This window comes from Acomys russatus, chromosome 24 (assembly GCF_903995435.1).
Source record: "Acomys russatus chromosome 24, mAcoRus1.1, whole genome shotgun sequence".
In the NCBI taxonomy this organism is placed as follows: Eukaryota; Metazoa; Chordata; class Mammalia; order Rodentia; family Muridae; genus Acomys; species Acomys russatus.
Window position 1 is genome coordinate 50,134,377 of NC_067160.1, and position 25,724 is coordinate 50,160,100.

General features: G+C 54.0%; 2 protein-coding genes across 10 annotated transcripts in view; one reads left to right on the forward strand and one right to left on the reverse strand.

Moving 5' to 3' along the window:
- The window catches only part of Rpl12 (ribosomal protein L12), a 1,083,577-nt gene that overhangs the window by 876,939 nt on the left and 180,914 nt on the right, over window positions 1-25,724 (reverse strand). The window lies entirely within an intron of this gene.
- The window catches only part of Ralgps1 (Ral GEF with PH domain and SH3 binding motif 1), a 254,600-nt gene that overhangs the window by 220,369 nt on the left and 8,507 nt on the right, over window positions 1-25,724 (forward strand). For 3 of the 9 annotated variants that reach the window (XM_051166238.1, XM_051166237.1, XM_051166239.1), the window contains exons 10-15: window positions 255-348; window positions 4,486-4,553; window positions 13,095-13,221; window positions 14,169-14,326; window positions 16,279-16,330; window positions 25,327-25,410. In XM_051166238.1, the coding sequence (XP_051022195.1) occupies window positions 255-348; window positions 4,486-4,553; window positions 13,095-13,221; window positions 14,169-14,326; window positions 16,279-16,330; window positions 25,327-25,410 (583 nt within the window). Of the gene's footprint in view, window positions 1-254; window positions 349-4,485; window positions 4,554-13,094; window positions 13,222-14,168; window positions 14,327-16,278; window positions 16,331-25,326; window positions 25,411-25,724 lie in introns of those variants that run through there. The other 6 variants (XM_051166240.1, XR_007832900.1, XM_051166241.1 and 3 more) reach the window with 6 other exon arrangements.

The following is a 25,724-nucleotide window of genomic DNA, read 5'->3' on the forward strand; positions in this document are numbered from 1 at the left end:
ACCCACTATCATTACTGGAAGTCTGTTTGGGCTCAGGCCCATGATTCTGTGTGCTCTGGGGGCCAGGGCTTCACCTTTCCCCAGACTTAGCGTCCGCTTGATGTCATTCTCTATAAGGGCGGAGCTCAGGCCTGATCACCCTCCAAGGTCTGACCCCAAGGGCAGCCCAGCCACATGCCCCCAGGTGTGTCTGTATTAGCATTCCCTGGGCTGTGGCAGAGTCAAGCCTGTGAGTCTTGTCCCCGCTTTTGCAGACCACCTCACCACCCTGCCGCATGTGCAGAAGTACCTGAGGTCCGTGCGCTACATTGAGGAGCTGCAGAAGTTTGTAGAAGATGATAACTACAAGTAAGTCCTTGTCCTCCCCTGTCGTCCTCAGCACCCAGGTAACGGCAGGTGACCTGGTGCCTCCTGGAACTGGGAAGGAGTGGCCTGAAAGGCTCCCGTGCCCCATCACGCAGCCCCTCAAGCCCCACAGATGACGGAGAGAGTATGCCCACCTTTCCGTGTGGCCTGGGAAACACACGTGAACTCTACAGCCAGGTGTGGGGCGGGGTTGGCACTTTGGCTTTCACAGGGCCCCTTGGCACTGTATGAGAAGGCCAGCTGGTGGTATCTTTAGGCCATTGTTCTCCAAGGTCCTGTTTCATCAGCAGTCACGGGCCTCTCAGCCCTTTGCAGCCCACAGTCCAGCTCTAGCCAAGGGCCCCAGGCACAGTCTCAATGCTTCTGTGAATGGATGTACCTCTCAGGCCCCAGGCCGTCCAGCTCTTCTTCCTTCTGTGCTACTCTGGTTTGCAGTTCTCCCGTCATTGGTGGCACCTGAGTGTGTACCCTGCATTGCTCAGTATCTAGAGTGAGAGGCTGGGTTTGTTTCTAAGTCAGTTCTGGCTTCCCATCTTGCCTGGACTGACTCTCAGCTCAGTGCTTTCCCACATAGCTTGACATCCAGGCAAGCCTTGGCCATCTGGTGATTGGTCATTTGCCACCAGAGTGCCATTGTCACAGAATCTTTTTCACATCCCATCTCACTGGCTGCTTCTGCACACTGTGGTTCCCTGACTCCACCATCTAGTGCTCGTTAGTCCCTTGCAGCCTTGTGTCTGAAAGCCTGATCTTGTGTCATCCCAGTGTGAGAAAATGGTCCAGAACCATAGCTCCTAGTCACTTGAAGATTTTGGGAACAGTTGTTAAGGCATCCCACCTGGCCACTGTAGCAGCTGTGGTTCAAAACTCTAAGCTGTGAATCCCGGTCATCAGAGTGGGGCCTGGAGATGCCTTCTCTCAGCACTCCACAAGAGGCTCTAATCGTCGTTGGAAGCACAGACATCCTGTCCTCGCTGTTGCTATGCCTTCGTTAGCCAACATGAACGCAAAGTGGTGCAAAGATGTGATCTCGCTCCTAGTAATGGGAGGCACAGAGGTCACTCCCCACTACAACAGAATCTATCACGAATGGAGCTCATTTTATTTACAAAGCATTTGCTGTTCCTGAAGAGAGGCTTGGAGTGTGAAATTATTCCCACTGAGGTTCCAGTATAATGTTTTCCATTCGTGTACCCGTCTTGCCATTAAAGAGACAGTAGTTTTTCATTAACACTAATACACTTTAAGGAGAAAAGTGGCCTATAAATACTTGTGAACATGAGACAATCCTTGGACAAGCTGCAGATTATGAGTAATTACTCCTTCCATTTTGAAGAAGCGGAACACCACCCCCACCCTTCCCCCCCCCCCCCCCCCCCCCCCCCCCCAGCCCTCCGCACTAAACAACAGTCACCCGAATGCTCATAAAGGCTCTTTGTTGGGCCAAGCCGGGCAAACCCAGGGAGGAGGCCTGCCTTCCTGCCCCCAGGCCCCCAGCCATGGAAAGTCCTCTTTCTAAGGAGGTCCTGTTTCTGAGTGGCAGGAGGCAGGCAGGAGCTGTGACTGTACCAGTACTGAGAGCTGTGGCCTGCTCACACCTAGAAGTAGGTCCTCAATGCCCAGGATGCAAGGACTTAGGACACTTCTAATACCTTGCCATCATCTGCCTTGAGGGAGACCCCTACCAAGAGGCCGGGCCTGTATCGTCTCCTTCTCAGCCATTAGTCTGTTATCAACTTAAGGAAAATGGCCCAGTGTCCACCACTTAGAAAGCATGGCCACTAGCACGAAGGAAGCAGGACTTTGAACACTCGGGTGGGTAGACGCATGACCGCAAGGACAGACTCCACTCAGTTGGGTAACACTGCCATCCTTGCTGTTTGTGATTAAACATCTTACATTTAATTCAACCAGATAAAAAGGGAAGTAAAATAAAAGGGGAGGAATGATCACTCTTCAAGTCATCACTTATTTTCTGCGAGAGACATTGTCCTCTGGAGCTGCAGAGAGCGCATTGTTTTGTTTTTTGGTTTTGTTTGTTTTTTGGTTTTTTCAAGACAGGGTTTCTCTGTGTAGCCCTGTCTGTCCTGGACTTCCTTTGTAGACCAGGGACCTCGAACTCACATTGCTCCGCCTGCCTCTGCCTCCTGAGTGCTGGGATTAAAGGAGTGCGCCACCACGCCCGGCTTAGCCTGGGTTCTATTGCTGCCATCAAACATCATGACCAAAAAGCAAGGCTGGGGCGGGGGGCGGGGGGGAGGCAAGAAACGGGTTGATTCAGCTTACACTTTCACATTACTGTCCATCACCAAAGAAAGTCAGGACAGGAGCTCAGCCCGCTTTCTTATAGCGCCCAGGACCCCAGCCCAGGGATGGCTCCACCACAGTGTGCTGTGTCCTCTCCCATCAATCACCAAATAAGAAAATGCCTTACTGCTGGATTTTATGGAGGCGTTTTCTCAATTGAGGTTCCCTCCTTTCAGATAGCTCTAGTTTATGTGACAACTTGACATGAGACACAGGAGTTGAGTTCAGTTTCCAGCACCCATACAGGCAGCTTACAACTCCCTGTAACTAACTCCAGCTCCAGAGGGCCCAGCACCCCTCCTCGGGCACTTTCATACACATGCACATCGCCACATAGAGACTCACTCATAAACATAGTTAAAAGTCAAGATTAAAAAATATTTCGTAAAACATCTTTTGTAAGACTCAAAGTGAGCCAGGAAAACCATGAAGAGGCCTGAGTCTGGGTGTTTCCTGTGCCCAGGTTGTTACTGTGACTGTCAGCTGCATCAGGTTATAAAGAGGACGCAGCTGGCCCCGCCCCACCTGGGCGTCACCATCCTCCAGGTTTTTGTTAGTTATGTTATGTTTGGACCCCACTTGCTGAATGCGTAGCATGGAAACCATGCTCAGGAATCTAATTCCTACAGTCCTGCTTTTAATGGGATTCTCTTCTTACCGCCTGTTGCTCCTCATCCCTTGAGCCTTTATTTTAAATCGTTCCTTACTTAGCTGGGTTCATTAGGAGGTGGGGCCTGGCCTCCCTTGAAGAGCTGCTTATTCTGAGCTTGGCCTCCTGGGTGACCGCCTTGCTTTTCCCCAGGCCTGTAGACTCGGCTTGGTAGGCTCCTGACACTGGGTGCTGCTGCTGGCAAACTCTTAGAGCTGCCTGGGCTTTCCCATCTTGCTTTGCCTGGTGAATGAAGTCCATAAAACTCAGAAGCTCAGCAAGAGAAAGCCTCAGCGCAGAGGCTCCCACACCCCGCAGTGTGCCTTCCCTGCTGCAGGCCAGCCCCCACCCATTATACCTTCATCTTCTTCCACACTGGTTCTTGGCTTCCATCCTCCAGGGCTCCTGTGTCGGGTGCTGTCTTCCCAGCAGCTGTGAGCAGCTCCTCAGCCCCCAGGTGATGTTTTCAGTGAGGCGTTCGGCCAGCCCTCTCTGGTTTCTATCGTTGGTTTGGTCCCTTGTCCTAGGAATCATCTGATTCCTGTCTTATCACTTTAAGAAGTGTGGGTTTCATTGAACTCGCTCATGTTCTGCTCAGAGGCCACCTCCCAGGCTGACCTGGGGGTCACACTCCCCTTCTTTCTTCCCCTGTGTGAGGCAAGGTCTTCTGCGTTGCTGGACCACTGTCTCGCTGCCATTTGAGAGACTCCTGTCTGGCTCCCCTTCCACATGTGCAGAGGGGCTGCTTTCCCTTTCCCCCAGCAGGACAGGAGGTTCCCTTCATCTCCCAGGCTATCTCCATGCCACAAAAGGATACCATCAGGTGGCCAGTCTGGTCCTCCGGAGCCTACATTCCTTCATAGTATCCCTGCCTGCCACTCGCTGGTGTCATGAACTTAGCTGAGGGAGCTGCATGGCCTCCTCCTCCTCCTTGCTTTCCTAGGCAAGCATGGGCCAACTGTTCATTTCACTCCATTTCCCTTAGCTATTGCTTAGTGGACCCAGAGACCCTGGGAGGCATCAGAGGGAGGCTCCCACAGTATTCTTGAGTCCTCTGACCACTCTACTCCTTAGCAGCCACCCTTGTCCCGACAAAGCTGTCATCCCTCCCCATCCCAGGGAAGACCCGGGCCTCTCTGACCTTTGAAACTCTTTGGTTTCAGGTTGTCACTCAGAATCGAACCAGGAAGCAGTTCTCCAAGACTAGTCTCTTCCAAGGAAGATCTTGCAGGTATCATAACTTCCTCAAGTGGTCCAAAACCACTCAGCCCCAACTTGGCTGCCAAGCTAGGCCCTACATGGAGCCCAAGGACACAGTGGGGCTCACTGCATGGCGGGCTCAGATGTCCCTGCTTACAGCCCCTTCCCCCAACCTGCTGGACTTCTGATAATGTGGGACCCCAAGATCAAATCCCTAACTTAGAAGCATGCACTAAGTACTGAAAATGCTGTGGGCTTCCCCTGGACCACCCTGACCCTTGTCCTTCAGCCTGTCCCCACACTTGGGATTATGTGCCTAAAGGGGTACCCAAAATGCAATCAACACATTAGATTTGTCACCTCTGAGGGAGACATACACTGTCACCAGAAGGAGGAGCCTAAGATCTGCTGTCAGAGCAAGGCTCTTGCTTTGTCCGTCTCTTTCTGCTCCTCTGTAGCTCTTATAAGATTGTCATGATGCTGGGGTGAGCATAGGCCTGTCACTTGCTCTGCCCACATCCGTCCACTGTCAGAGTATGTTTGGTGTCAGCTGCTTTTTTGTTAACTGTCATAACAGTGGCCAGCTCTGGGGATAGGATGGGGGCTGATCAGTGCTGCTGTCTGGGGGGATGCTCGAGGGGTGTCTAGTTGCACACTCTCCCGGTTGCAGCCCTCTGTCACTCCAGCCTGGTTTCTGAGCCACTGCACCTTAGCCAAACAGCTTTATCCCCCCAGGCTGTGCTTTCTGTATGTAAAATGGAGCTAATGACACCGTCATCCCAACAAGAGAACACTGAGATGCTGTCCAGGTGCCCAGCATCAGAAGTGTGTGGGAGTTAACACCTGGTGCCCACCATCCCTCTCTCCAAACTCCTGGCTGGGCTATGTGGATTGGTAGGACTAGAACTGCAGAACTCTCAGGAAACAGTGTAGGGGCTTCCAGCCTGCCCCATCCCCACCCCACCCCTGCACAGCCTCTGTCCTGCCTCTGAGATGCCCCTTGGCTCGTTGTTTGTGCCAACTCTGCTATCTGGGTGGAAATCAAGACTCTTCCTTGCACCCCTGGGCTCCCCTGCTCATGAGCCTTGGAAGATGTTGCTTTGCAGCCCTTGGAACCATCAGGGCTGCTAAGTTAGTGCTGCCCACAGTTGTACTTTTCATGGCCTCTCCCAAACCCCAGTATTACGTGCCTCTTGCTTCAGCCCCCATCCCTAAAAGCCTACTGTCTTCCCCTAGCAAATGGCCATTGGCAATGGTGGTTCAGAGAGCTATGGTCCTGGGCAGGTTTCAGCTTTGCAATCTGTCCCTACTCTAGCCCTCTCCCCAAGCAAACTGCCCTCTGAGATGCTTAGCACTGCATACTGCACCTGTGAAAGGAGTCCAGTATACACGTCACTCACAGGGCTGCTGCTAAAACATGTGCGGAATCTAGCCCAGAGAGTTCCCATCGGGACAGCTTTGCCACAGTGTTGTTGTGGTTGTCAGTGTGATTCTATCACTGAACTAGCCTCCAGGCACTAGCCAAATGACACTGCCGAAGGCCCCAGTTGGGCCTGGTTTCACTGGGGCAGCAAGCTCTGGACCTCAGATAGACCCAGCTTGTTTCTGAGTAGGATGACATACGGCCACGCACATCCCACATCAGCCTGTGTGTGCAGCTGCAGACTTGAGTCCTTGGGATTTAGAACCCATGGCCTGCAAAACTTGGTATCCTTCCTGCCCAGCCTCTCACAGGGCTTTGTGAGCCTACATCATACGCTTACGTGGCCAGTAGTCTGCGTGGCCATCTGTGTATTCATTTGCCTTATGCATGTCTTCTCCGACAGAGTAAAAGCCCCCAAGAGACAGGTTTAGGTGTGGAGTTTCTAGAGCCTGGTATACAGGGCTCTGGGTGAATCAGCTGCCTCCCATTAGGACTAGCCCTAGGGTTCCTTGTTGGGCCCTACAGGCACCTGTCCTTGAGAGCAGCTCCAGTGTGGGCTGGCTGCTGACTCAGCACAACCTTCCAGGGAAGTGCTGAGCCCAGCAGTTCCTGCTCCACAGAGGGAGCTCAGCTCAAAGGAGTGTTTTCCACCAACCTTCCTAATCCCTGGCTTCAGCCCCAAAACAGGATGTCAGGGTTTATGTTGATCACCAGAGAGCTGGTGACTTTCTAGAAAGCTGGAAGCCTGTCAGTGACTCAGGTTTCCCTCTTGAAGCCTCAGAGGAAAGATAAGGAGTGCTGCTGCAGCGTGGGTCATCGCACCCCAGGGGTCAGCTCCAAGGGAGCCTTCTGGGCTCTGGCAAATCTACAGGACTCAGGGACAGGAATGCGCCTCTTGCAGTCCCAAGAATGGGAGGAACGTGGCCTCCCTCCATTCCTCAGGAGGGGCTAGGCTCCAGCTCGAAGCTGTGCCCAGCAGTTAGACACCCCCACACTTGCCAAAGAAAAGCCCTTAGATGTGCACCTTCATTTACACAAGGCTCTTAGGCTGCAGATCTATGGATGACCAGCACTTGCAGGGGCCCAGCCTCCTGGAGCTCATGCCTTTGCTGGGAAGACCGGCAACAAAGGGACAAACAGAAAAGGGCAGGCATATTTGGAGCCCAAAAGAAGCCAGTGTGAGCAGACCAAATGGTGTGTACATGAGGGGCTATCTATGCCCCTTCTAACCAGCTCCTGGCAGGGACTGCGATACCTTGACTCTGCACAGACAGGAGCAGCCACCACCTTCTCAGGAGCCTTGATGAACATCAGCAGCAGCCTATGAGCTACAGCTGTTCTCGTAGCCTCTGGTGGCACTAGGTTCTGCCAAAAGCTGCCCCCATTTTCCTCTGGGGAATGGCCATGTGGGCAGTCTGACCCCACAAGGAGACAGCGAGAAAGGAAATGGAGGAAACGGGCTCAGTTTCTGATCTGTGGAGAAAAAAGGCAGGGACGCCACACTTCCAGTTTCCCTCACCGTGTACTGCTGTTTATATAAATGAACTAATATTTTCCTGGAGAGGAAAAAAAAAATCACACGTAATGTTGATAATGTTGCCCACCCCGACCCCAGGGCAAGTGATGTTTGTGTGTCCTGGAGCTAGTAAAGACCATTCCAGACCCTGCAGGCTTCCCCCGTGTGGCCTCCCCTGGGGCAAGTCTCCTCTGGATTCCAGAGCCATGCTTGAGCCTAGGAACACCCCAGCCCTGGCCTCTGGCTCTGCCCTCTCAACCTTAAGGCTGATCTCCTGCACACCTTTCTGCCTCCATGTTCATTACCTGGTGGCAAGAGCCCTGCTGCCAGGCCAGCCGCCTGTATGCAGAGCCTGGCTGCAATGTCTCTGAGCTGTGGGCACAGGCTGGCTCACATGGCAGGGCTGCCAAAGGAGTTCCCTGAGGCTGCGCCAGAAATGCTGCTGCTGGCACAGTGCCTCTCGGGAGTGTTAGCTCCTGGGCCTCTCAAACAGGCTCTGATGCCATCTACATGAGAGACAGAGACCTGAGTACCACATTGGGAACCCAAGGGCCCACATCTAGTCCCTGTTCCAGTGCTGCCTCAGAACTTAGGGCAGAAAATAGCACTAATGTCACATGCACGTGCTGTATGTCAGGGTGGACAGGGCTGGACTGGAGTCACTTGGAGGGGTTGTCACTCACACGCCTAGTACAGACTGTGGCTGGAGCTGGGCAGCAACAGCAGCAGCAGAGAACAGCTGCACTCTTCATGTGGCCAGAGACCCTCACATTCCCTGGAGCAGTCAAGGGCTTTGTGGAGCACTCTAGGAAATTTGCATAAGGGAAGCCCTCCAGCTCCTCCTCTTCACTACAGATGACCTGGCTGAGCAGCTTTCCAAGCCTGCTCACGTGTTCACTGGGTGTACCTAGGCCCTGCCGGGTGAATCCCCTGGGCCTCCCGCAGACAGGTGGGCCTTTGCCAGTCATATCTCACTCCCATTCTGTAGGTAAAGACCATGGGGCCTTGAACACCTGCTCCTCCTCCTCTACCCCCTGAGTGCTGGGACTGCAGATGTGTGTCATCACACCCAGTGTCCTGTTGATGCATTGAGGCACACAGGTGTTGGTAGGAATCAGAACCCCAAACTTTATCTTGTGTTCAGTCCCCTTGCCTCATCCAACTGGGCTGCTTGAGGCCTGGCTGCCTGTGGCAGCGGCAGGGCGGCCTTCTCCCTCCTCACAGAGCAGTTCTCCAGATCCCTCGTCTGCTAATCACAGCCCCGTTTGTAGCAAGGCTGCTGCTGTCTTGAGGTACGACACCCTCTAGGGGGCCGCTATAAAGCTGTCATTTCTCCAGGGCATTTCCTTGGATGTCCTCAACCTTGAAAGATAACAAATGTACTCCTGGGCCTCAGAAGCCCCTTCAGAGTCACCTTCCCATCAGCAGCTTCCTGCTAAGATCCACTCAAACCCTCCACACTGAACCAGGCGTTCTTACTAGAGCCATCTCGTCCACAGGAGGCCAGAGTAGCCCCTCATTCTAACACACATGAGAACACAGTTTACCCCTCTGTGGCCACCACTGCCCTCTGCTTGCAGTCACCTGTGCATCCCCAGCACCGAGTGAGACACTAACTCTGCCTGGCCCTAGTGTGGAGATGTCTTTCAAGGCCGTCGTGGTCTGTGGAGAAACTTTGAAATTCATGATGAAGAGAGAGCCTGGGCAAGAGGTATGGTTTTCCTCTTTTAACGCCCTCCTCTGCAACCCTTTCCCATGCTCAGAATGGGGTCCTCTGTGAGAGCTCAAGCCTGATCTCTCCAACTCCATGGCTATGCCGAGGCCCAGGCACCTTGGGTTCCAGCAGCTCCCAAGCATCCTTGGTTCCCACTCTCTGTGGCCTGTGAGTCTTCACCTCTAGCTGCAAGGAGAGCACAGCGTCACTTTAGCCCAGAGATGACGAACACTGTATCTAAAAGGAAATGAACTGGCCCTTCTGCGCAGAGACAGATCTTGGCTCTCAGGGAGACCCATGGGAGCTGCGTGTGTGAAAAGTAGAACGTGTGTGAACATGGAAGTGAGAGGCTCCCAGGCCCCACCAGAGACCTGGCTATAAACGAGTTTGCACACAAAAACTGTAGAAGGGCCCAAGAGCTGCAGGGCTCTGGCAGACCCAGAAGGGCTGAGTCCTGGATCTCAAAGTAGGGCTCTCTGCAGGAGCAGGGGGGCAGGAGCAGAGGACACTAGGTCCTTCAGGTGGGTGACAGCTCAGCCTGGCCACTCAAGGCTCAGAGTTGCACTGGCCAGAGCTCCAGGTGGCACAGTTGCAGTGCCTCAGGAGGTGCACACCCAGGAGGGGATGGCATGAGCTCCATCCTGCTGGGGCTAGCGGCAGGACTGGAACCCAAGCCTATGGCTTCAAGTTACTACTTTCCCCTCTGCCAAAGCTGCCTCCCATTACTTTCCAATGTGTGAGACTTGGAAAGCCCAGCTGGAATGGGACAATGCTGGCCCAGCGCAGGACCTGGCCAGGAATCCCTGAGAAGAGGTCCCTTTGCCCACAGTGTGCTCTCCTGCAGCCATGCCCATCTTTCCAGTGGCCTCCATATGTTGCCCACACTGGACTTGTCCATGTGCCCCCAGGTCTGTGCCCTGAATACACATTGCTCCACACAGGGGTACACTCAGCTCCCTCCACATCTCTGCCTGGCCCACCCCTGGATGCTTCTTACATATATCTCCCCCTCAAAACCTGTGGCTTCCAATCATGGCCACATCCAGTTACTCTCCAGCCAGAGGGCCTTTCTAAGATGTGGATCTGAGCACATCACCAGGCCTTCCTTGTGAAACTCAAGGCTCTGCTGGCTATTCCCCTGTCCTTTCCTGCTGGCCCTGCTGGCCTTTCCCTCTGACCCTTTGCACATGCTGTTCCCTCCACCTTTGCCATTGCTTGTGCCAGGCTCTTATACCAGGCAGGATGTTGAATCTCCCAGAAGTCTTCTCTGATCCCTCCTATGTTCCCAGAAGCACTGTGACACTGTAAGGCTTACATAATGTCAGGTGAACAAAGCGGGTACCGTTAGTTCTGGCAGTGAGCGGATGCTACATTAGAGATCATCATTATCCGCATTTTTGGTCCTGCCATGCTATTGGCAGAATTGGTGCTCTTGCCATATTGATGATGACTGTCTGCTATCAGAGCCTGTGTTCCTGCTGGGTGCAGACACCTGGTTGCCCCTCTCTCCCTCCTGACTGTTGACTGTTACCCTCATACGAGCAGAGCATCATGATTTTTCCTGTCTGTGAGGTAGTTGATCTGGGCTTCCTAAGAGAGACATTGTGTGTTTAACTCTTTACAGGGAAGTGACAAGGACAGGACCCCCATCCCTCACAGACATAGATCCAGGGCTTAGAGGTAACCTCCCATGGCCACTCAACCTGTAAGCACAGAGACAGATGAGGCAGGCCTCCCTGCCTCCAGGACCAGAGTCCCTCTCTGACACTGGACATCATCTGGGATCCAGGCTGTTAGTAGAAGACCGTTTGTTGTTTTGTTTTCCTGTTCCAGTCAATGAGTGGTCTGTTAGACAGTGTGTTGGTTTCTTGTAATGAAAACCAGACTCCCCCACCCCCCAACATATCTGGTTGCCTACAGAAACTGTCAATTCTCATATGGCCTAATAAAACTGCTGAAGAAACAGCCACTTAAAGAGCTTTAAAGATTATTCATGGAAAATTTATGCTGAGGAAAAATAGAGCAATCCTTTGAGATAGTCAAGCCACACGGTCAGTTTTTCCAGCTGTCCATGCCATATCAGACTAGGCAGTGGGGCTTGTACTCTGCTTGTGCAGACCAGAGGCTCCGCCCATCACCACCCTACCCTGCCTGAGGACACAATCAACAAGCTTGCCAGCCACCCAGCTCAGAAGGCACGTGTCCTGGCACTGCCACATGGGGGCCACCCCCGGCTTAGAGAGGCAGGAACATGAGGCCTTTTTGGTAGCAGAGCGTGTCACTTACTGGCAGAGAGGCCCCTCATCTGGGTCCCAGCCGAATAGAAATTCTTGTGTTTCCGCGTCAGACCTAGGCTGTTGGTCAACAATGCTGGGAGAATGTGGAGGAAGAGGGAGCTGAAACCTAGAGCCAGAGAGCAGCAGCAGCAGCCCTGACAGGGGCCCAAGAGACCAAGGCTCTTCCGCTGCACCCCTCCCCCCCTGCACACTCCCCAGCTGGTCCAGGGGCATCTGAGGCCAAGCATGCCTCCCAAGGCTCCAAAGCAGAAAGGAAAGGGGTGCATCCAGGTCTAGCCTGGAAAGAGACTCCAGAGTTGAGGGGGAGCAGCCAAGGTGACTCCGAGAGGCTTGTGAGAACTCAAAGCATGAGCAGAGCTAGAAGGCAAGAGGTATGTGGAGCCAAGTGCGAGTGAGCACCCTCAGAGTAGCTAGGGGAAGCAGTAGCCTGTGTCCGCCATGTGGCTGTGTTACATCTCTAGGGCTCCCCACCCCCTGTACCAAGTACACTGGAGTCGGTGAGCTGGACATAAATGGCTGTCTAGTGCTGCTCACAACTGGAAATCTTCCCAACACTTGCACTCTGAACCCTGACATTCTTCCCCAGCCTCTCAAGCCTGCTGCACGCTTGAGTTTGGATCCTGCCTTTTGTACGCAGCAGATCTAAGCCTGCCTTCCCTTCTTTCTAATGGGGCTTGCAGCACAGCCCCAAAGCACAGTGCCGGGTGTACAACAGCCTGTCCCAATTATCGTGGTCATTTCTGCCTCAACACCCGGTCCTCTGGGCGCCTCGTTCAGGTCTCCTGCAGAGGATCCTTATGATTTGGCCTTTAGAGAGCATGGGCAGGGTGGGAGCCCAGTGACTCAGGCAGTGGGGCTGTCACCTCCTATGGTTGCTGATAAACAAGGGCTCCACCCTCTGGAATCTTCTCTTAGGGCAAAAGCAAAACAAAGCAGCATGCTGTTCATTCCTCTGGTCCTCTCTGAAGCAGCTGCACCAGCTGTCTCCTCTGGGGCAGAGGCATCCTGTGTCTCAGAATGTAGACCTCCCCCAGGGTACATCAGGGTCACCTGAGAGCCTGGGCACTGATGCCCAGATCCCCTGTGATCACATAGGCACAGCCTCTAAGCCTGGCCTGCTCCTCAAGGCAGATCTATTGTATCCTGCTGTAGAGAGGCAGACCGTCAGAGCAGCCAGTGCCAGCATGCAAGGCCAAGGGCACGAGTGTGGACAGAGGCAGAAGTGCAGTTTCAGCAGACCCAACTCAAGGCCTTCTGTATATCCCTGTAGGCTTGTGAAGTCCAGGAAGGGCCTTTGCAATAAGGTTATGCCCTTGGTTCTGCTCTTAAGGATGTGTCATCAGCCAGCTGACTGGCAGAGCTGCCCTGAAACTGGATCTGGGCACCTCAGGCCTTCCTTCTGGGAGTTGGTGACACTGGGAGGGAAGGGTCAGCATCTGATAGGTGAAAGCTGCTGTAGGCTTCATGTGATCCTTGTCTATCCGTAACAACTCGGGAAAGGTGCATACCCCAAGCCTAGAGCCCAGTTCCCCTGCGCCTCTACCCTACCCTTGCCCAACAACTCCTGCCATCACTCTTTCTCTCTCTCTCTCTGTCTCTCTCTCTCTCTGCTCTTTTCATAGGCCCCTCTGCCGGCTCCAGCTCAGCCAGGTTCCGCCGGAGGCCCACCTGTCCTGATACATCTGTGGCTGGCAGCCTCCCGACACCGCCAGTCCCCAGACACAGGAAGAGCCACAGCCTGGGCAACAAGTGGGTGACTGAGCAACCCTCTTCTGGTCTGAAGGAGTCCTGGGTCCTTCCCCTTCCTTGTTTGGGAGTTCTTGAAGTTCCTATCAGCCGCACTCTTCTAAGGCTGATGTGAGCTTGGGAAAGCGGAGGGTTAACCGGCAACACAGTCTGTATGCTACCAGCAGGAACCCAGAGTCAGAGCTAGTGAAGAAGAACTGAGTCCAGCAGACACCAGTGGGTGTACTCAGGGCAGCAGTGGGTGTCTCAGAGTACATACTGGCTCACTGGCCTTGTGGGGCTGGCAGCTGGGGGGCAGGTAGGTCCTCAGCATTGCTGGGGATAGCCATGCCTGTACCTCATGGGCATTGGTCACAGGTCCCAAACTGTGGGCACCCTTTCTCCCATCCTCTTCCTTTCCTTCCCTCCCTCCCTATTACTTCCATCCTTCCTTCCACCTGCATCTTAGCACTAAGGCACAAATGCCATGCCTCTTGGCTGGCCCTAGTGGAGCTCAGAGGCAAGAGGTGGAGAGCAAAGCTACTTTGGGTCCCTGCTCCCTCCTCTTCTCTAGATATTTCCACATACCTATGGATACCATCTCACTGAGCCATGTGGACCTCTGAGCAGCTGCTGCCATGCTCATTGTGGGCCCAGTAGGGGTCCCAAAGCTCAGGATAGCCCGCCTGCCCTTCACCGTGGCCTCATCTCACAAGCCTCATCATCATCCTGGGAGACAGGCAGGCAGAAGCAGCATTAGTCTCCACTGACAGAGTGAGAAGTTGAGGCTCAGGAAAAGGATGTGACTTGCCCAAGGTCACACCATGAGAAGGGGCAGAGCCTGGGCCTCCAATGGGCTCTGGGCAGAGGCATTTCCAGCAGCCTGTCCCTGGCTCTGGCCCCAGGGCCAGTGCGCCACTGTGCTCCTGGGATAAGGAGCTCTGCCTTGTCTCTTCCTCTCCGTTTTCCAGTATGATGTGTCAGTTGAGTGTAGTTGAAAGTAAGAGTGCAACATTTCCATCGGAGAAGGCCAGGCACCTGCTGGACGACAGCGTCCTAGAGTCCCGCAGCCCCCGCAGGGGCCTCACCCTCACCTCCTCCACCGCCATCACCAACGGACTCTCCCTAGGTAAGCGGCTCTGGCCTGTACACCAGGCAGGGCCAGCAGGCCCAGTGTGTGCTCCGTGTCTGTCTTTGTACTGTCACTGTACTGTGCCCAGTGGCCCCCTCACCCTTAAAGAGTGGCTCCCTACAGGAGTCTTTGGCTGCAGGAAAGAGCCCTGGGTTGGCCTTCTCCTTCTGGTGGTCCCCAAGTGGACAATCAGGTTGACAAGGGAATCTGGACTTGAGTCCACTTCAACCCTCTGAAGCCAGCTGCTACCTTGGTGGCATTTATGTCCCAAGGGGAGTCCAAAGCCGTGCTTGGAGCAGTAGGTGGGTGGGCCAATGCTTCCTGCTGTGTGCTTATCTTTACCCAGAGGAACCTGAAAAGAGGATGGAGCTGTGAGCTTTAGGGATGTCTTTATGCTGCTGGACCCTGGAAGGGAGCTTGTGTCCATGGAGTTTCATGGGCAGGGCTCTTGATGTCAGCGGGAGATGTCGACATTAGGACAGGGCTAGCATGGAACTGCATTCAGAGATCTCAGGTCATCTAGAACAGGTAACACTAGCCCAGTGCTCCGTCTTCATGGCCTTTGCCTTCCAGTGTGCCTGTGTGTTTGTCTGCTTTAAACAACAGAGAGTTCTCCCGGGGCTGGTGGTGGGTTGACACATTTGTGCAGCTGTGTTTGATCCAGTGAAGATAGTGGGGCAGAGGTCCAGGAGCTAGAAAAGCAGGCAGTAGGAACACAGGTGGGCACCGCACGCCTCATGTCCCTGTAAAGCTAGGCCAGTCTTAGGAGTCAGGAAGAGTTGCAGGCCAACTCTTGTGACAAGTCTCACACCTGCTCTGTCTTCAGAGGACGCAGGAGGAAGTGTAGGAAGTGTGGACAGTGTGTCTTAGGCTCATAGATGTGGCTTAAAAGAAGCGGTCCAGGCTTCTAGGCTGGGGAAAGGCAGTCAGGCTTCCTCCCCAGCCTTCACTGTGCTCTCCGGAGCTGTTCCCTCCAGCCTGCTGGGGTCCACTCAGGGACCTCATCTTAGAGTGTATGATGGGACCTGGGTTCTTATGAGGGCCCATGAGTACACAGTTGAGCCCAGAGCAGCAGTTTGACATCCAGGAAACTTTGAGCTGTGCCTGAGTCTGGGCTGCTGTTGCTGACAGTGAGTCAGGTGCTGTGCTGTCCGGCATCCAGGGGTGATCACAAGGTTGTTTGGCTCTTGTCAAGTCAGGGAACTCAAGAGATTTTTCTGTTTAAGCTGAAAGCTGGGGGAGGGGGGGTGGGGGGGGGAGAGCGTGCATTTGCATGTGCACAATGCCCTAATGGAGGCAGTGCTGGGCTGAGTCCCACCCACACAGCAGGGAATGGGAGCCCAGCTCAGGCCAGAGCTCCTCCCTGGCCCTTCCCCCACTGTCAGTCTTAGAGCTCTCCCTGGCTGAGCCCTCAATTTGAGAGCTGGCAGAGGCCAGGCCCACAGATGCACATGCCAGGAGGGAAGCAGGTGCTCACTCACCCTCAGGACAGAGGCCTGGTGAGCCAGGGTGCCCCACTCAGGTCCAGCGGCCCATGCTCAGCTCCAGAGTGTGGGCCTAGAGGAGAACAGGAAGGTGTGGGAATCCCAGTGTGGGCTTGGCAGTGCCTCAGTGGCCAGGGGATTGCAGTGGCCCTCCTTGGGGTCTCCTGTGCAGGCAGATGCACCTAGACCAGCCCTGACCCTGGGGCAACAGGCAGATGGACCTTACAAACCAGAGAGTAGGCAGTGGGAAAGAAGCAGAGGGCACTTCTGAGAATGGTGGGGCTGGTGTTCTGTGGACCTTCCCAGAGAAGAGACCGATATAGCTACAGAAACTCAAGTCTTTTTGTGAGCCACAGGGTAAGGATGCCGTGAGCCCGGGGACCGGGGTCCAGTGACCAGGAGCCCAGGAAAACAGGCCCCTCTCTTGGAGGCTGCCACGCTCACTGATCTGTGTTCCTTTTCCAGGCAGTAGTGAGAGCTCAGAGTTTAGTGAAGAAATGTCTGCAGGGCTGGAAAGGTGAGTGTGGCCTCAGCAAGGCCTCCCTCCCTCGGGAAATCTCAGGGTCCAGGGAGCTGGAGTCAGTGTGCCCCACCCACACTTTATATATGCACAGTTACACTGCCACACCTCTGTGTGTACACACTAGACAGAAATCTCATGCTTGCACGTGCACACAAGCAGACACATTCACAATTCCCTCACACACTCGTGCATATGTGGGTGTATACACAGGCTCCCCTCCTGCTCCCTCCCTTCTTTCGTCAGCGGGCACCCAGAGCCCTTGCTCCAGGCCAGCTCCAGCCGCCTGGGGGCCCACTGGGTCAGCAGTGTGAGTTTTGGACCTGGAAGCCTGAGACCTGCTTCAAGTCTTGAGATGGACACAGGGCCCCCTCTGGTGATATCTGAGAGTATTGCACCAGTGCAGCCTCAGGTCTTGGGCATTTTCTAACCCAGCTGCCAGGGGTCACTGTGACTCCCATCAGCCCATCTGCCCCAAGTATCTACGCTCCCACCAGGCTCCAGTCAGGAATTCACCCACAGCGTGTACTCCATGTCCCAGTATGTCGGGCCACCATCAGGAGTCCAAGAAGACACGGCACTGCAGGTGGTGAGAGGCACTTGGGTGACTCGAGGTCTGATGACACAGGGAAACCCAGTGATGAAAAATGTCTCCAAGATGCAGGTTCCCACTGTCTTTCTGGATAGGTCCTCCACCAGTGCCTAGGGGACTGTGTGTATCCATGTGCTTTCACAAGTACACACGCACAGTTTCATAGCTTTATGTGTCCATGTGCACAGAGTTATACCGTCTATGTGTAGACATGGCCATGGTTACACATTCTTACATGTGCGTATGCAGACAGTTACAGACTCTCACACATACATATCCACACTTTACATGTATACACACATACTTCCACTCATACATGCATACATACTGTTATACCCAATGCTCACACTCAGTTACATATGCACAATTACACTAAACACAAATCTCACACTTAGGCATGCACACAGGTGGGCACATTCTTAATTCACTGTGGGTATCTGCATTCACATGCATGCTGTATGCATTACACCAAACAAAGTACACACATAAGCACCTGTGCACACACATGCTCCTTCTCTGAAGCTGAAGCTGAAGCTCCTGTAACTGAAGTGTCCAGAAGAAATCATCCTGTCTGCACACTTTGCATGGGGCAGAAAGGCTTGTTGGTGGCCCCGGCTGAATGCTCGCTGAGTGCCAGGCTCTGTCCAGACACCGCCCATGTGCAGACTCTCCGCAGCCTTGGTGCTCCTCCGTAGCCATGTAAGGAGGACCCCACAGGTCCCAGCCTGGTCCTGGTGGGGGTTCCTGGGGACACCCTGTAAAAGAAGGCTATAGGCACCCCAGCACCTCCGCTGGCCATCATCCAGTGGCACATGTAGCATTAGGCATGGTGCTGAGAGCCGCGGCAGCGCACCTGGCCCTGTGTGTCCCTCCTGTGTTTGTCCTTCCACTCATTCATTCCTTCTTTCACTCATCAGTCACTCAGTAGCTGTTTAGTTAGCTCTGCTGCCTGTGTGGTAGCCACAGAGGCAGAGGCTGTGGGCCCTGTGAGTGCGGTGACTGTGAGCGGTGCCAGGAGGAAAGAGGGTGCCAAGGGGGCACTCATTGCCCAGTGTAAAGGATGTTGTATGTGGCCGTGACCACCGCAGGCAGCAGTATGTGTACGATCCAGGTCACTCGCATGGACTCTCCTCTGAACACTGGCCTCCTTCTGGCTCTTGTATGCATGTGCCCAGCGCTGCTTCCAATAGCCCCTGAGCTGCCCTGCACAGAGGGCACCTTGGCCTACTGTTTTCTTGGCTAAGGAGAGCAGGAGGCTACTTGCTGTAAAGGTGTCAGTGGGGCTATGATTGGCTCTCATCAGGGCCTGATCCCAGGCAGTCCAGAGGAACAAGTAGCCAGCTGACCCTCGCCCATGGCCCAGCTATAAGTCTGCTTCCACCATGTATCAGCCCTTGTGCCTATTTCTAAGAGAGTGCTCCCCAGAGGCATGTGAGCAGTCTGGGCTTTTCTGTAGACTGGGCACAGCAGAAGAGCACCTTTCTGTCACTTCACAGTTCTGTCACCATCTTGTCACTTCCTGAACCTCCTTCACCCTAACCTTCAGGCAGCCAAATGCTCAGCCCCACTGGGTCCTCTGTGCACTCCCAGGTCTCCTCCAGACCACATGCCCCTGCTCAGAATAGGGTTGTGGGTTCTAGGTGCACCCTGGCTGGTCCCAGAGGCTAACATCTGCCAGAAAGGACCTCCCTCCCAGACCCTCCCAGATACCGTAAGGTTCCGTGCCGCTAGAGCAAAGGCAGAAGATGTGGGGTGAAGGTGCAGAACTAGGCTAGGTCCACAAGAAGCAATGAAGGAATGAGGAGGTTTGGGGGCATGGCTAGTGGGAGGGGGCACCAGCGCTCTGCCCACAACATTTGAGCTCAGGAACTACAGTCTTCAACAGCCTAGCCACCTGACCCATAGCCCCCCAAGGCCTGGTTATGAGTTCTTCCCAGGCCAGCATAGAAAAAGAGCCAGACGCCAGTGCAAACAGAGACAGACCCAGAGCCGTGTGCACACATGTGTGCATGCACACATGCTCTCTCTCCCTCTCTCATACACACACACGCATACATGGCTCTGGTGGCCTGCGGGCTCAACTGAATTATCTTTCATGCCTCAGTAAGCAGAGGGGCAGTAGAGCTTTCATTGTCCAGCCAATGTTGGGGTCATTTGGCTCCATCAGTTTATATACATAGGGTCCAGCAGTAGTCCTTGAAATGAGACAGAGCCTGGGCCACATGTGCCCAGTGTGTCCTAAAGGGGCATTTTCAGGTATCCTGAGAGCCATGCACTGCTGCAGAGGCACCGGTCTCTGTTCTTCTGGACACTAGAGTGAAATGAGGGAGCTAAGGGGACTCACTTCTGTGTTACTCACCTTTCCACCCCACATACATACCCGCCCAAAGGCCTCATGGCTAGAGCCAGGCAGCCACACTAGGGGAGTGTTTGTTGGCCATTTCTTAGCTCTCAGGATAAGGTATCATCCCTATCCTCAAGGCCCAGAGTGGAAATGAAGCAGTCTTACCACAGGGGAGTGGAGTGAGGGTGTAACCACTCTCCTGTGGCTTTGTCAGACACCCCCGACCTGCAGGGGCAAAGGTAGAAGGGAAGCCTCGCTGGACACGCTGCCTCCCTGAGGAGGAGAGAGCCCTGCAAGCCTGTATCAGCAGTGCTAAGTGGGCATTGGGCCCATTCTAGCCAGCCTCAGGCTCTGGAGAGCTGGCAGCCTCAGGGCTTGTCCAAGGGCCACTTTTATTCTCAATCGAAAGGCAAGTTTGGGCGCTAAGATGAAAACAGAAATATCGGCCTAAGTGTCAAAGTGCATTTCAAAAAGAGGTTCATAAAGAGAAATGAAATCGGTTAAAGAGGTGAGGAAAGACAGAAATATGAGAACACACAGCATCGTTGGCCTTGGTTGTCTCTGCAGGATTTTGAGGCCTTGCCATCCTCGCATTTTCCAAACTTGGACAGTGTGTCAGTTTGTCTTTTCAATCCAGAAAACTAACTAGCATTTAACACTCCTAAAGAAGACATCCTCAGAGATGGTCATTGGTGGTTTCTGAAGAGATGAAATGTGTTGGTGTTAGAGTCCATCACAAATCCTCCCCGACCATCTTCCCAGCCAGACATTGCTGGGCATGAGGTCATGGGCCACTGGGGTGGGCAGTGATGTACCAGACTAGAAGAGAAGGGTGCTCAAAGGATTGAGCCCCTCAAGTGGAGGAAGATAGAAGAGAGGAGGGGCAGTACAGCCCCCCCATCCAGTAAAGGGGTTTTCCCTCCCTTTAGGAGGTGGGGACACAGAGGATTCATCACAGGGTCCTGGCACAGTAGCTGTCCAGTGGGGTGACCTGTGTCAGCTGCAGGTCCAGGCAGCTTCTAGAGGAGGTGGTGGTTAAACAGACACTTGAAGAGTTTGCCAAAGTGGATCCTGGTGAGCATTTGCGAGGGTCCTGGGATGTGAGGATGCAAGGTCTTAGGTCATGACCTAGGGTGGGAAAAATGGCCCATGAGTGCTCAGGGTTTCTGGGGGCCTTGTACAGGAGAGAGGGCTCCATAATATGCCCTGTTATCTGGAGACAAGGAAGCATAATATCAGGGCCCCTGGTTTGTCTTGAGTCTCAGTTCCTTAACTGTGCAGTAGGGACACATGTGCTCAGCACTTGGCACGTGTGTAGAGCTACTGCAGGAGGAACTGGTGCAGACTCCTAGCTGTGTGCCATCCTGGGCACTTCTGCCCAACAAGAAAGCAGCTGCAGGCAAGGCCTAGGATGTGAGCATGCCTCATGTGGCCATTCATGGAGTCTGTATGGACTGGGACAGAGGCGGTTCCCACCAACTGCTACTGGCTTCTATGGTGGCACTGGTGTCAGAGGGCCCTCTGAAGGTAGTTGGCCTGTGGCTGATGGCAGGTGCCATGGAAGGTGTCTGATACAGTCTCTGCCCTGAGTGAGGTTTCCTCTTGGTCTTGGCAAATGGGATCACCCACCAACCTTCCCCTTACAAGAACAGCCACCAAGTAGAGTCATAGTGACAAGAGAGTGCCAGGTCTCCACCCAGAACAGTTTATAGACATATATGTTCTTTCTTAGGATCAGAGGACTCCAAGAGATGTGTTAGGGCATCCCAAACCCCAAGTTTTACAGTATTTGGAGATAATTAGCCCCAGCTCTGGAGCAAGGGATACCCTCAGTTGCAGCCCATCTGTGTGAGTGACAGAACTCAGAGGCCCGGGATCCCAGGCTCACTAGGGCTCCCTGAATTCTGGCTTCCCTGGGTTTGTGTGGGCTGGGCTTCCCAGGCTTACAGGGTGGCAGCCAAGCTGGTTGATTTGCCAAGCTGATTATTTGGTTCTGTGAAGACAGCGTATCTTGCTTCACTCCCTTAGAGGTGAGTGAGGCTCCCGGCAGACTGCTCTGGAGAGGAGGGCGCAAAGGGATCTTGAGCTGCAGCTTGACCCTGTCCCTGGCCATAGCAGTCAAGGCTGGGTCCAGTCAGTCAGCAGCTGCTTCTCATCTCTGACTCTTTCAGAGCCAGTGTCCAGTGATGGATAGGCATCCTTACCTCTGCTTGTCCTTCCCGGTGCGTCTCTGTGGTGCTTGCTGTTCCGGCTGCAGACCAGACTTCTGAACCTCTTAGGACACAGGGTATCGGATGCCTCACAATGCCTAGGCTCATGTGATGGCTTTACCCAGTCGCTGAGCCAGGTTTCCAGCCTGACCGCCAAGAGAGAAGCCTGGCTCTGATTTACACTTGGTACTCAGTGAAACACACAGTGTTTTGCAAGTATGGGCCCTGAGAACTCCTTTAGTGACCCCAGGATGTTGCCCAAAGAAGGGCATGTGCGCAGGGAGAGCAGTTCTTCAAAAGGCTGCAAGAAGGGCTGTCCCGGGGCTCGGCAGGAGTCAGGCTGACATTTCCTGCCTACAGACTTGAAGGACTCAACAGTCAGCGACCCAGTGGAGTAGCAGTTCCTCCAAGGCTGGCCGGGGAAGTAAGCACTCTTCGCACACAGTACCATGGGGGCTTTTCCACGGATCACTCCCAGTGGGGTTTTGTGAATTTGAGACAGGCTGTGGGGTGTGGGGGATGACAAGATTCCTAGTTGTCATCTAAGGTGCTCCACCTCCTCTATGGGAAGCCACCTTATGAATTTCAACTCGGAGATACCCACAGCCTGATCCAAACCTAGGAGCCGCTGCCTGGCTCAGCCCAAGTGCTCGCGAGGCCAGCAGCCACAGGTTGCTTGCACCCGGGCTTCCTCTTATAGTGTTGTGGCCTTGGGCAAGTGACTCCCCATCTTCGAGCCTTCAGAGTTCTTCTCTATGAGGCAGGACTAGGAACAGTGCCTGCCTAGTAGCGCTCTGTGGTTAAGCGAGACAGTGAGTGAATACTGCTGAGCACATTTGCTGCCACCCACCATCTCATCCTCACTCCCACCATCCTCTCCACCTCCTCCCTACCAGCCACAGCAGCAGCCACTATCTCATCTTACCACCATCACCATTGTCACTGTCTTATAAACCCTGTGGGATAAGGTATTCTGTTTGGTTGCTTGCCTACCTCTTCCCTAGAGCAAACTTCCCATAAGCCTCTGGTCTGGTATACCTCACATCCATCCCAAGAGGGAGGGGTCAGTTCTGAGAATGTGTGTTCAGCTTCATGTTCTCAGAATGATCCTAGGGGAAATTCCTGTGACTCTGGAGTTGGGGCCCCATAAGAGAGCTCACGATTTCAGGGCTCATTAAATACTGTTGTCCATTTGTTCTGCATTTTGTGCCATTTTAGGGCAATGAGGAGGGGCCAGGCTGTCTGGTTCCTGTGGTGCATGATCCTGGCTGCTCCAAGTTGGCTCAAGCCTCCTCTCCCAGCTCACTGGGAGAGAATGGTAGCCACTGCCTTCTCTCTTCTCCTAAGGGGAGGGGAAAGGCCACCATTATGCTGCCCTTTCACACCTGGGATTGCCTCATGGTTCCAGGGACAGGCTGTGGTGTCCACCCTGTGGGACAGTGAGGCCCTTCACCCTGTGGCAGAAGCAGGCCTTCTCTGTGAACGCTTGCATCTCCATCTCAACAGCAGGCCAGCATCTCCCCAGGCCCCAGTGTCCCCATCCTAAGTGGGCGCGAGAGCAGCGCCCGTTCTGTAGGGTTGGGTGGACGTGCTCTTAGAAGCAGGTAGGTGGCACATTGTGAGCAGCAGACGAGACAGCGACTCTGAAATGCGGGGCAGCCCCCTGGAGAGCACAGAACTGAGAAGTGCCCCACCCGACCTAAGAAGAGCCTCAGATCTAAGAATTTTCTGGATGTTTAACCTCAAAGACATGAAAACAGCCATAGGAGCTGTGACACTCAAAGCAGCAACACTTGTAAAAACAGAATGTCAGCAAGGTCCCCACACATAATTTAGGTGTGGTCCCCGTGCCCAGAGTAGGCCCTTGCATCTCTCAACTCTAAAAGGTCACGTCTCCTGGCACAAGGTGGTGGAGGTTTGAGTCAGACAGACCTGGAGTCAATCTTTGCTTATGCCTTGGACAAGCAGATCTTCATTGCTGTGCCTCAGTTTCTCCTTTTGGGAAGGATAATAGAACAGTACTTGGACAAGCATGGTGAGAGTGAGCACAGTGGCCTGGTGTACGTGAGCACCCACCACCTGAGCCTCTTTGGTCTGTCTGTGTGACCTCAGTGAGTATGGTATCCTGAGACTCTGTCCATGCACAGTCCATCACCCTGGACAGGAACAGGTAAGAGAGGAGCCAGGCTCACGGGGAGGCCCTGGAGCCAGAGCCCTCAAGTTCCAGAGGCCTCACACATAGACCCCCTTGGAAAGGGCCTGAGTGCCAACTGCCTGCCAGCCCGGACTGCTTGGGAGAAACTGATTTCAGGATGCTCCCTAACAGATGTCCATTCCAGCAACATGTCAAGGACGCAGCCCCAGGTGGTCTTACAGAAGGGGCAGCTCCCTACCCTGGCAACTTGCGACAGTCTTACCTTTTCACCACCCTAGAGCAACAGGGAAGAGACCTTCAAGAAGATGGTGAAGGGGCGGCTGCTACTCCAGGTAGGAGTCCTGCTCAAAAGAGGAAGGAGCACATCCTAAGCATCAGAGAGAGCTACAGAGGACAGTACTTGAGAAACCTCTGTGGTCAGAGCTGGCTCCCTCTCCTCATGCCGCTGGCTAGGGAGGACAGCTGCCTTGGAGAGCAGTTGTTTTGCAAGGGCTGAAACCCATTGTGTTCGGGACTGGACCTGAGTCAGGGATCAGGCCCCACCTGTTAGCAGTTACAGCGGTGCATGAGTCTCAGGAAGAGGTTTCTCGGCATGCACCCAGCCTGCTGTGGATGGAAGAGAAGGGAACAAAGCAGCCGCTGGGCTGGGAGTTGGACTTTGCATTTCCTCTTGTAAGTGCTACAGCAGGGCAGGGTCAGCCTGTGGCAATCCTGAGACCAGCTGCTTTGAGAACTTGGGGTAACAAGCACTTAAAGAGGAGGAGCTGATAGAAGAGGAGGATCGGGAGCCACCAACACAGATGACCAGGAGACCCAAGATGGCCATCAGAAATTTCTTTTTAGCTGGAAGACAGAGGCCCAGTCGTGCTATGGTATTCATGGATGCAGTGAGAGAGGCTGTCCCCATACCACACACACTAGCATCACTGGCAATAAACAGCAGTCTAGGCTGGCTGTGGACAACAGAGCGCATATGGACAAGAAGTCTAGACTTTGTCTGACTATACAGTTACATCATCAGCTGGCCATCAGGCAGAGAAGCTGTAGGTGGGGATAGAAGGTGCCTCGGAGTCAGAAAAGCACAGAGCAAGGCAGTGCCTGCTCAGTAGCACATGCCCTTGGAAAGGTCCCTGATTCAGGAACAGGTGAGAGAAAAGCCAGGTCAAGCCCACGGGGAGGCCCTAGAGCCAGAGCCACCGAGTTCCAGAGGCTGTTTTAAGGAGACTGGAGCCAGCAAAGAGCCAGTTAAGAGGTGCAGTGTAGCTTTGTGATCCGGAAGCACCCTGGTGAACAGGAGTGCTGCATGTGACGTGGCCAGATGTGCACGAGTGCTCGCTGTTCTATGCTGTGTATGCTTTTAACTCAGACCCTGCGGACAAGGTGGCATTTCTTCTAAACAGCTCAAACTCAACATGGGAGAACCTGGAAGAAGGGCGAACAGCCAAAGTGTTGATGAAATTGTCCCATGAGACCGACCCAGGAGCTTTCCCAGATGGAGACTCTGTGGGACAAGGTTTCCCTGGCCATGTGGCTCCAGATATGTCTCAGATGTGCTTATTGTGGGAGCAAGGAACCCAAGGAGGAAGAGGGGAGGGGCTGGGCTGACCCATACTGTCTGGGGTGCTCTTGACTCCTTAAGGATCAGCTGGTCTTTCCAGACTATGACTAAAATTCACCCCCTTTCCTCTGAAGCAGGGGACGTCTCTATGCCACACTGGGGCCCAACTGGCGGGTTCCAGTTCGGAATTCTCCCAGAACTCGGAGCTGTGTCTACAGGTATACATTTGTTCATTTTCTCACTTGACAGATAGCTCTGGGGTGTTTCCCTGTGCCAGATGTGTCATAACACTGTCCCTGGTGCTCCAGCGACTCCAGAGAGGTATGAGTCCCTGTGGGAAAGAGGAGGGGACCATCAGAGGAAACAGTACAGGAAGAATGATAGCAGTAAAGGTGACTGGAGAGGGGACTCACGGGGCCAGAGCTCCCAGGCACAGACTGTGGGGCTGGGAGGCAGTAGGAGTAGGTGGCTCAGGAGGATAAGACGCACTGTGTTGTAGGAAACCAGGGAGGGGGTTCAGATGAGGTTGGGA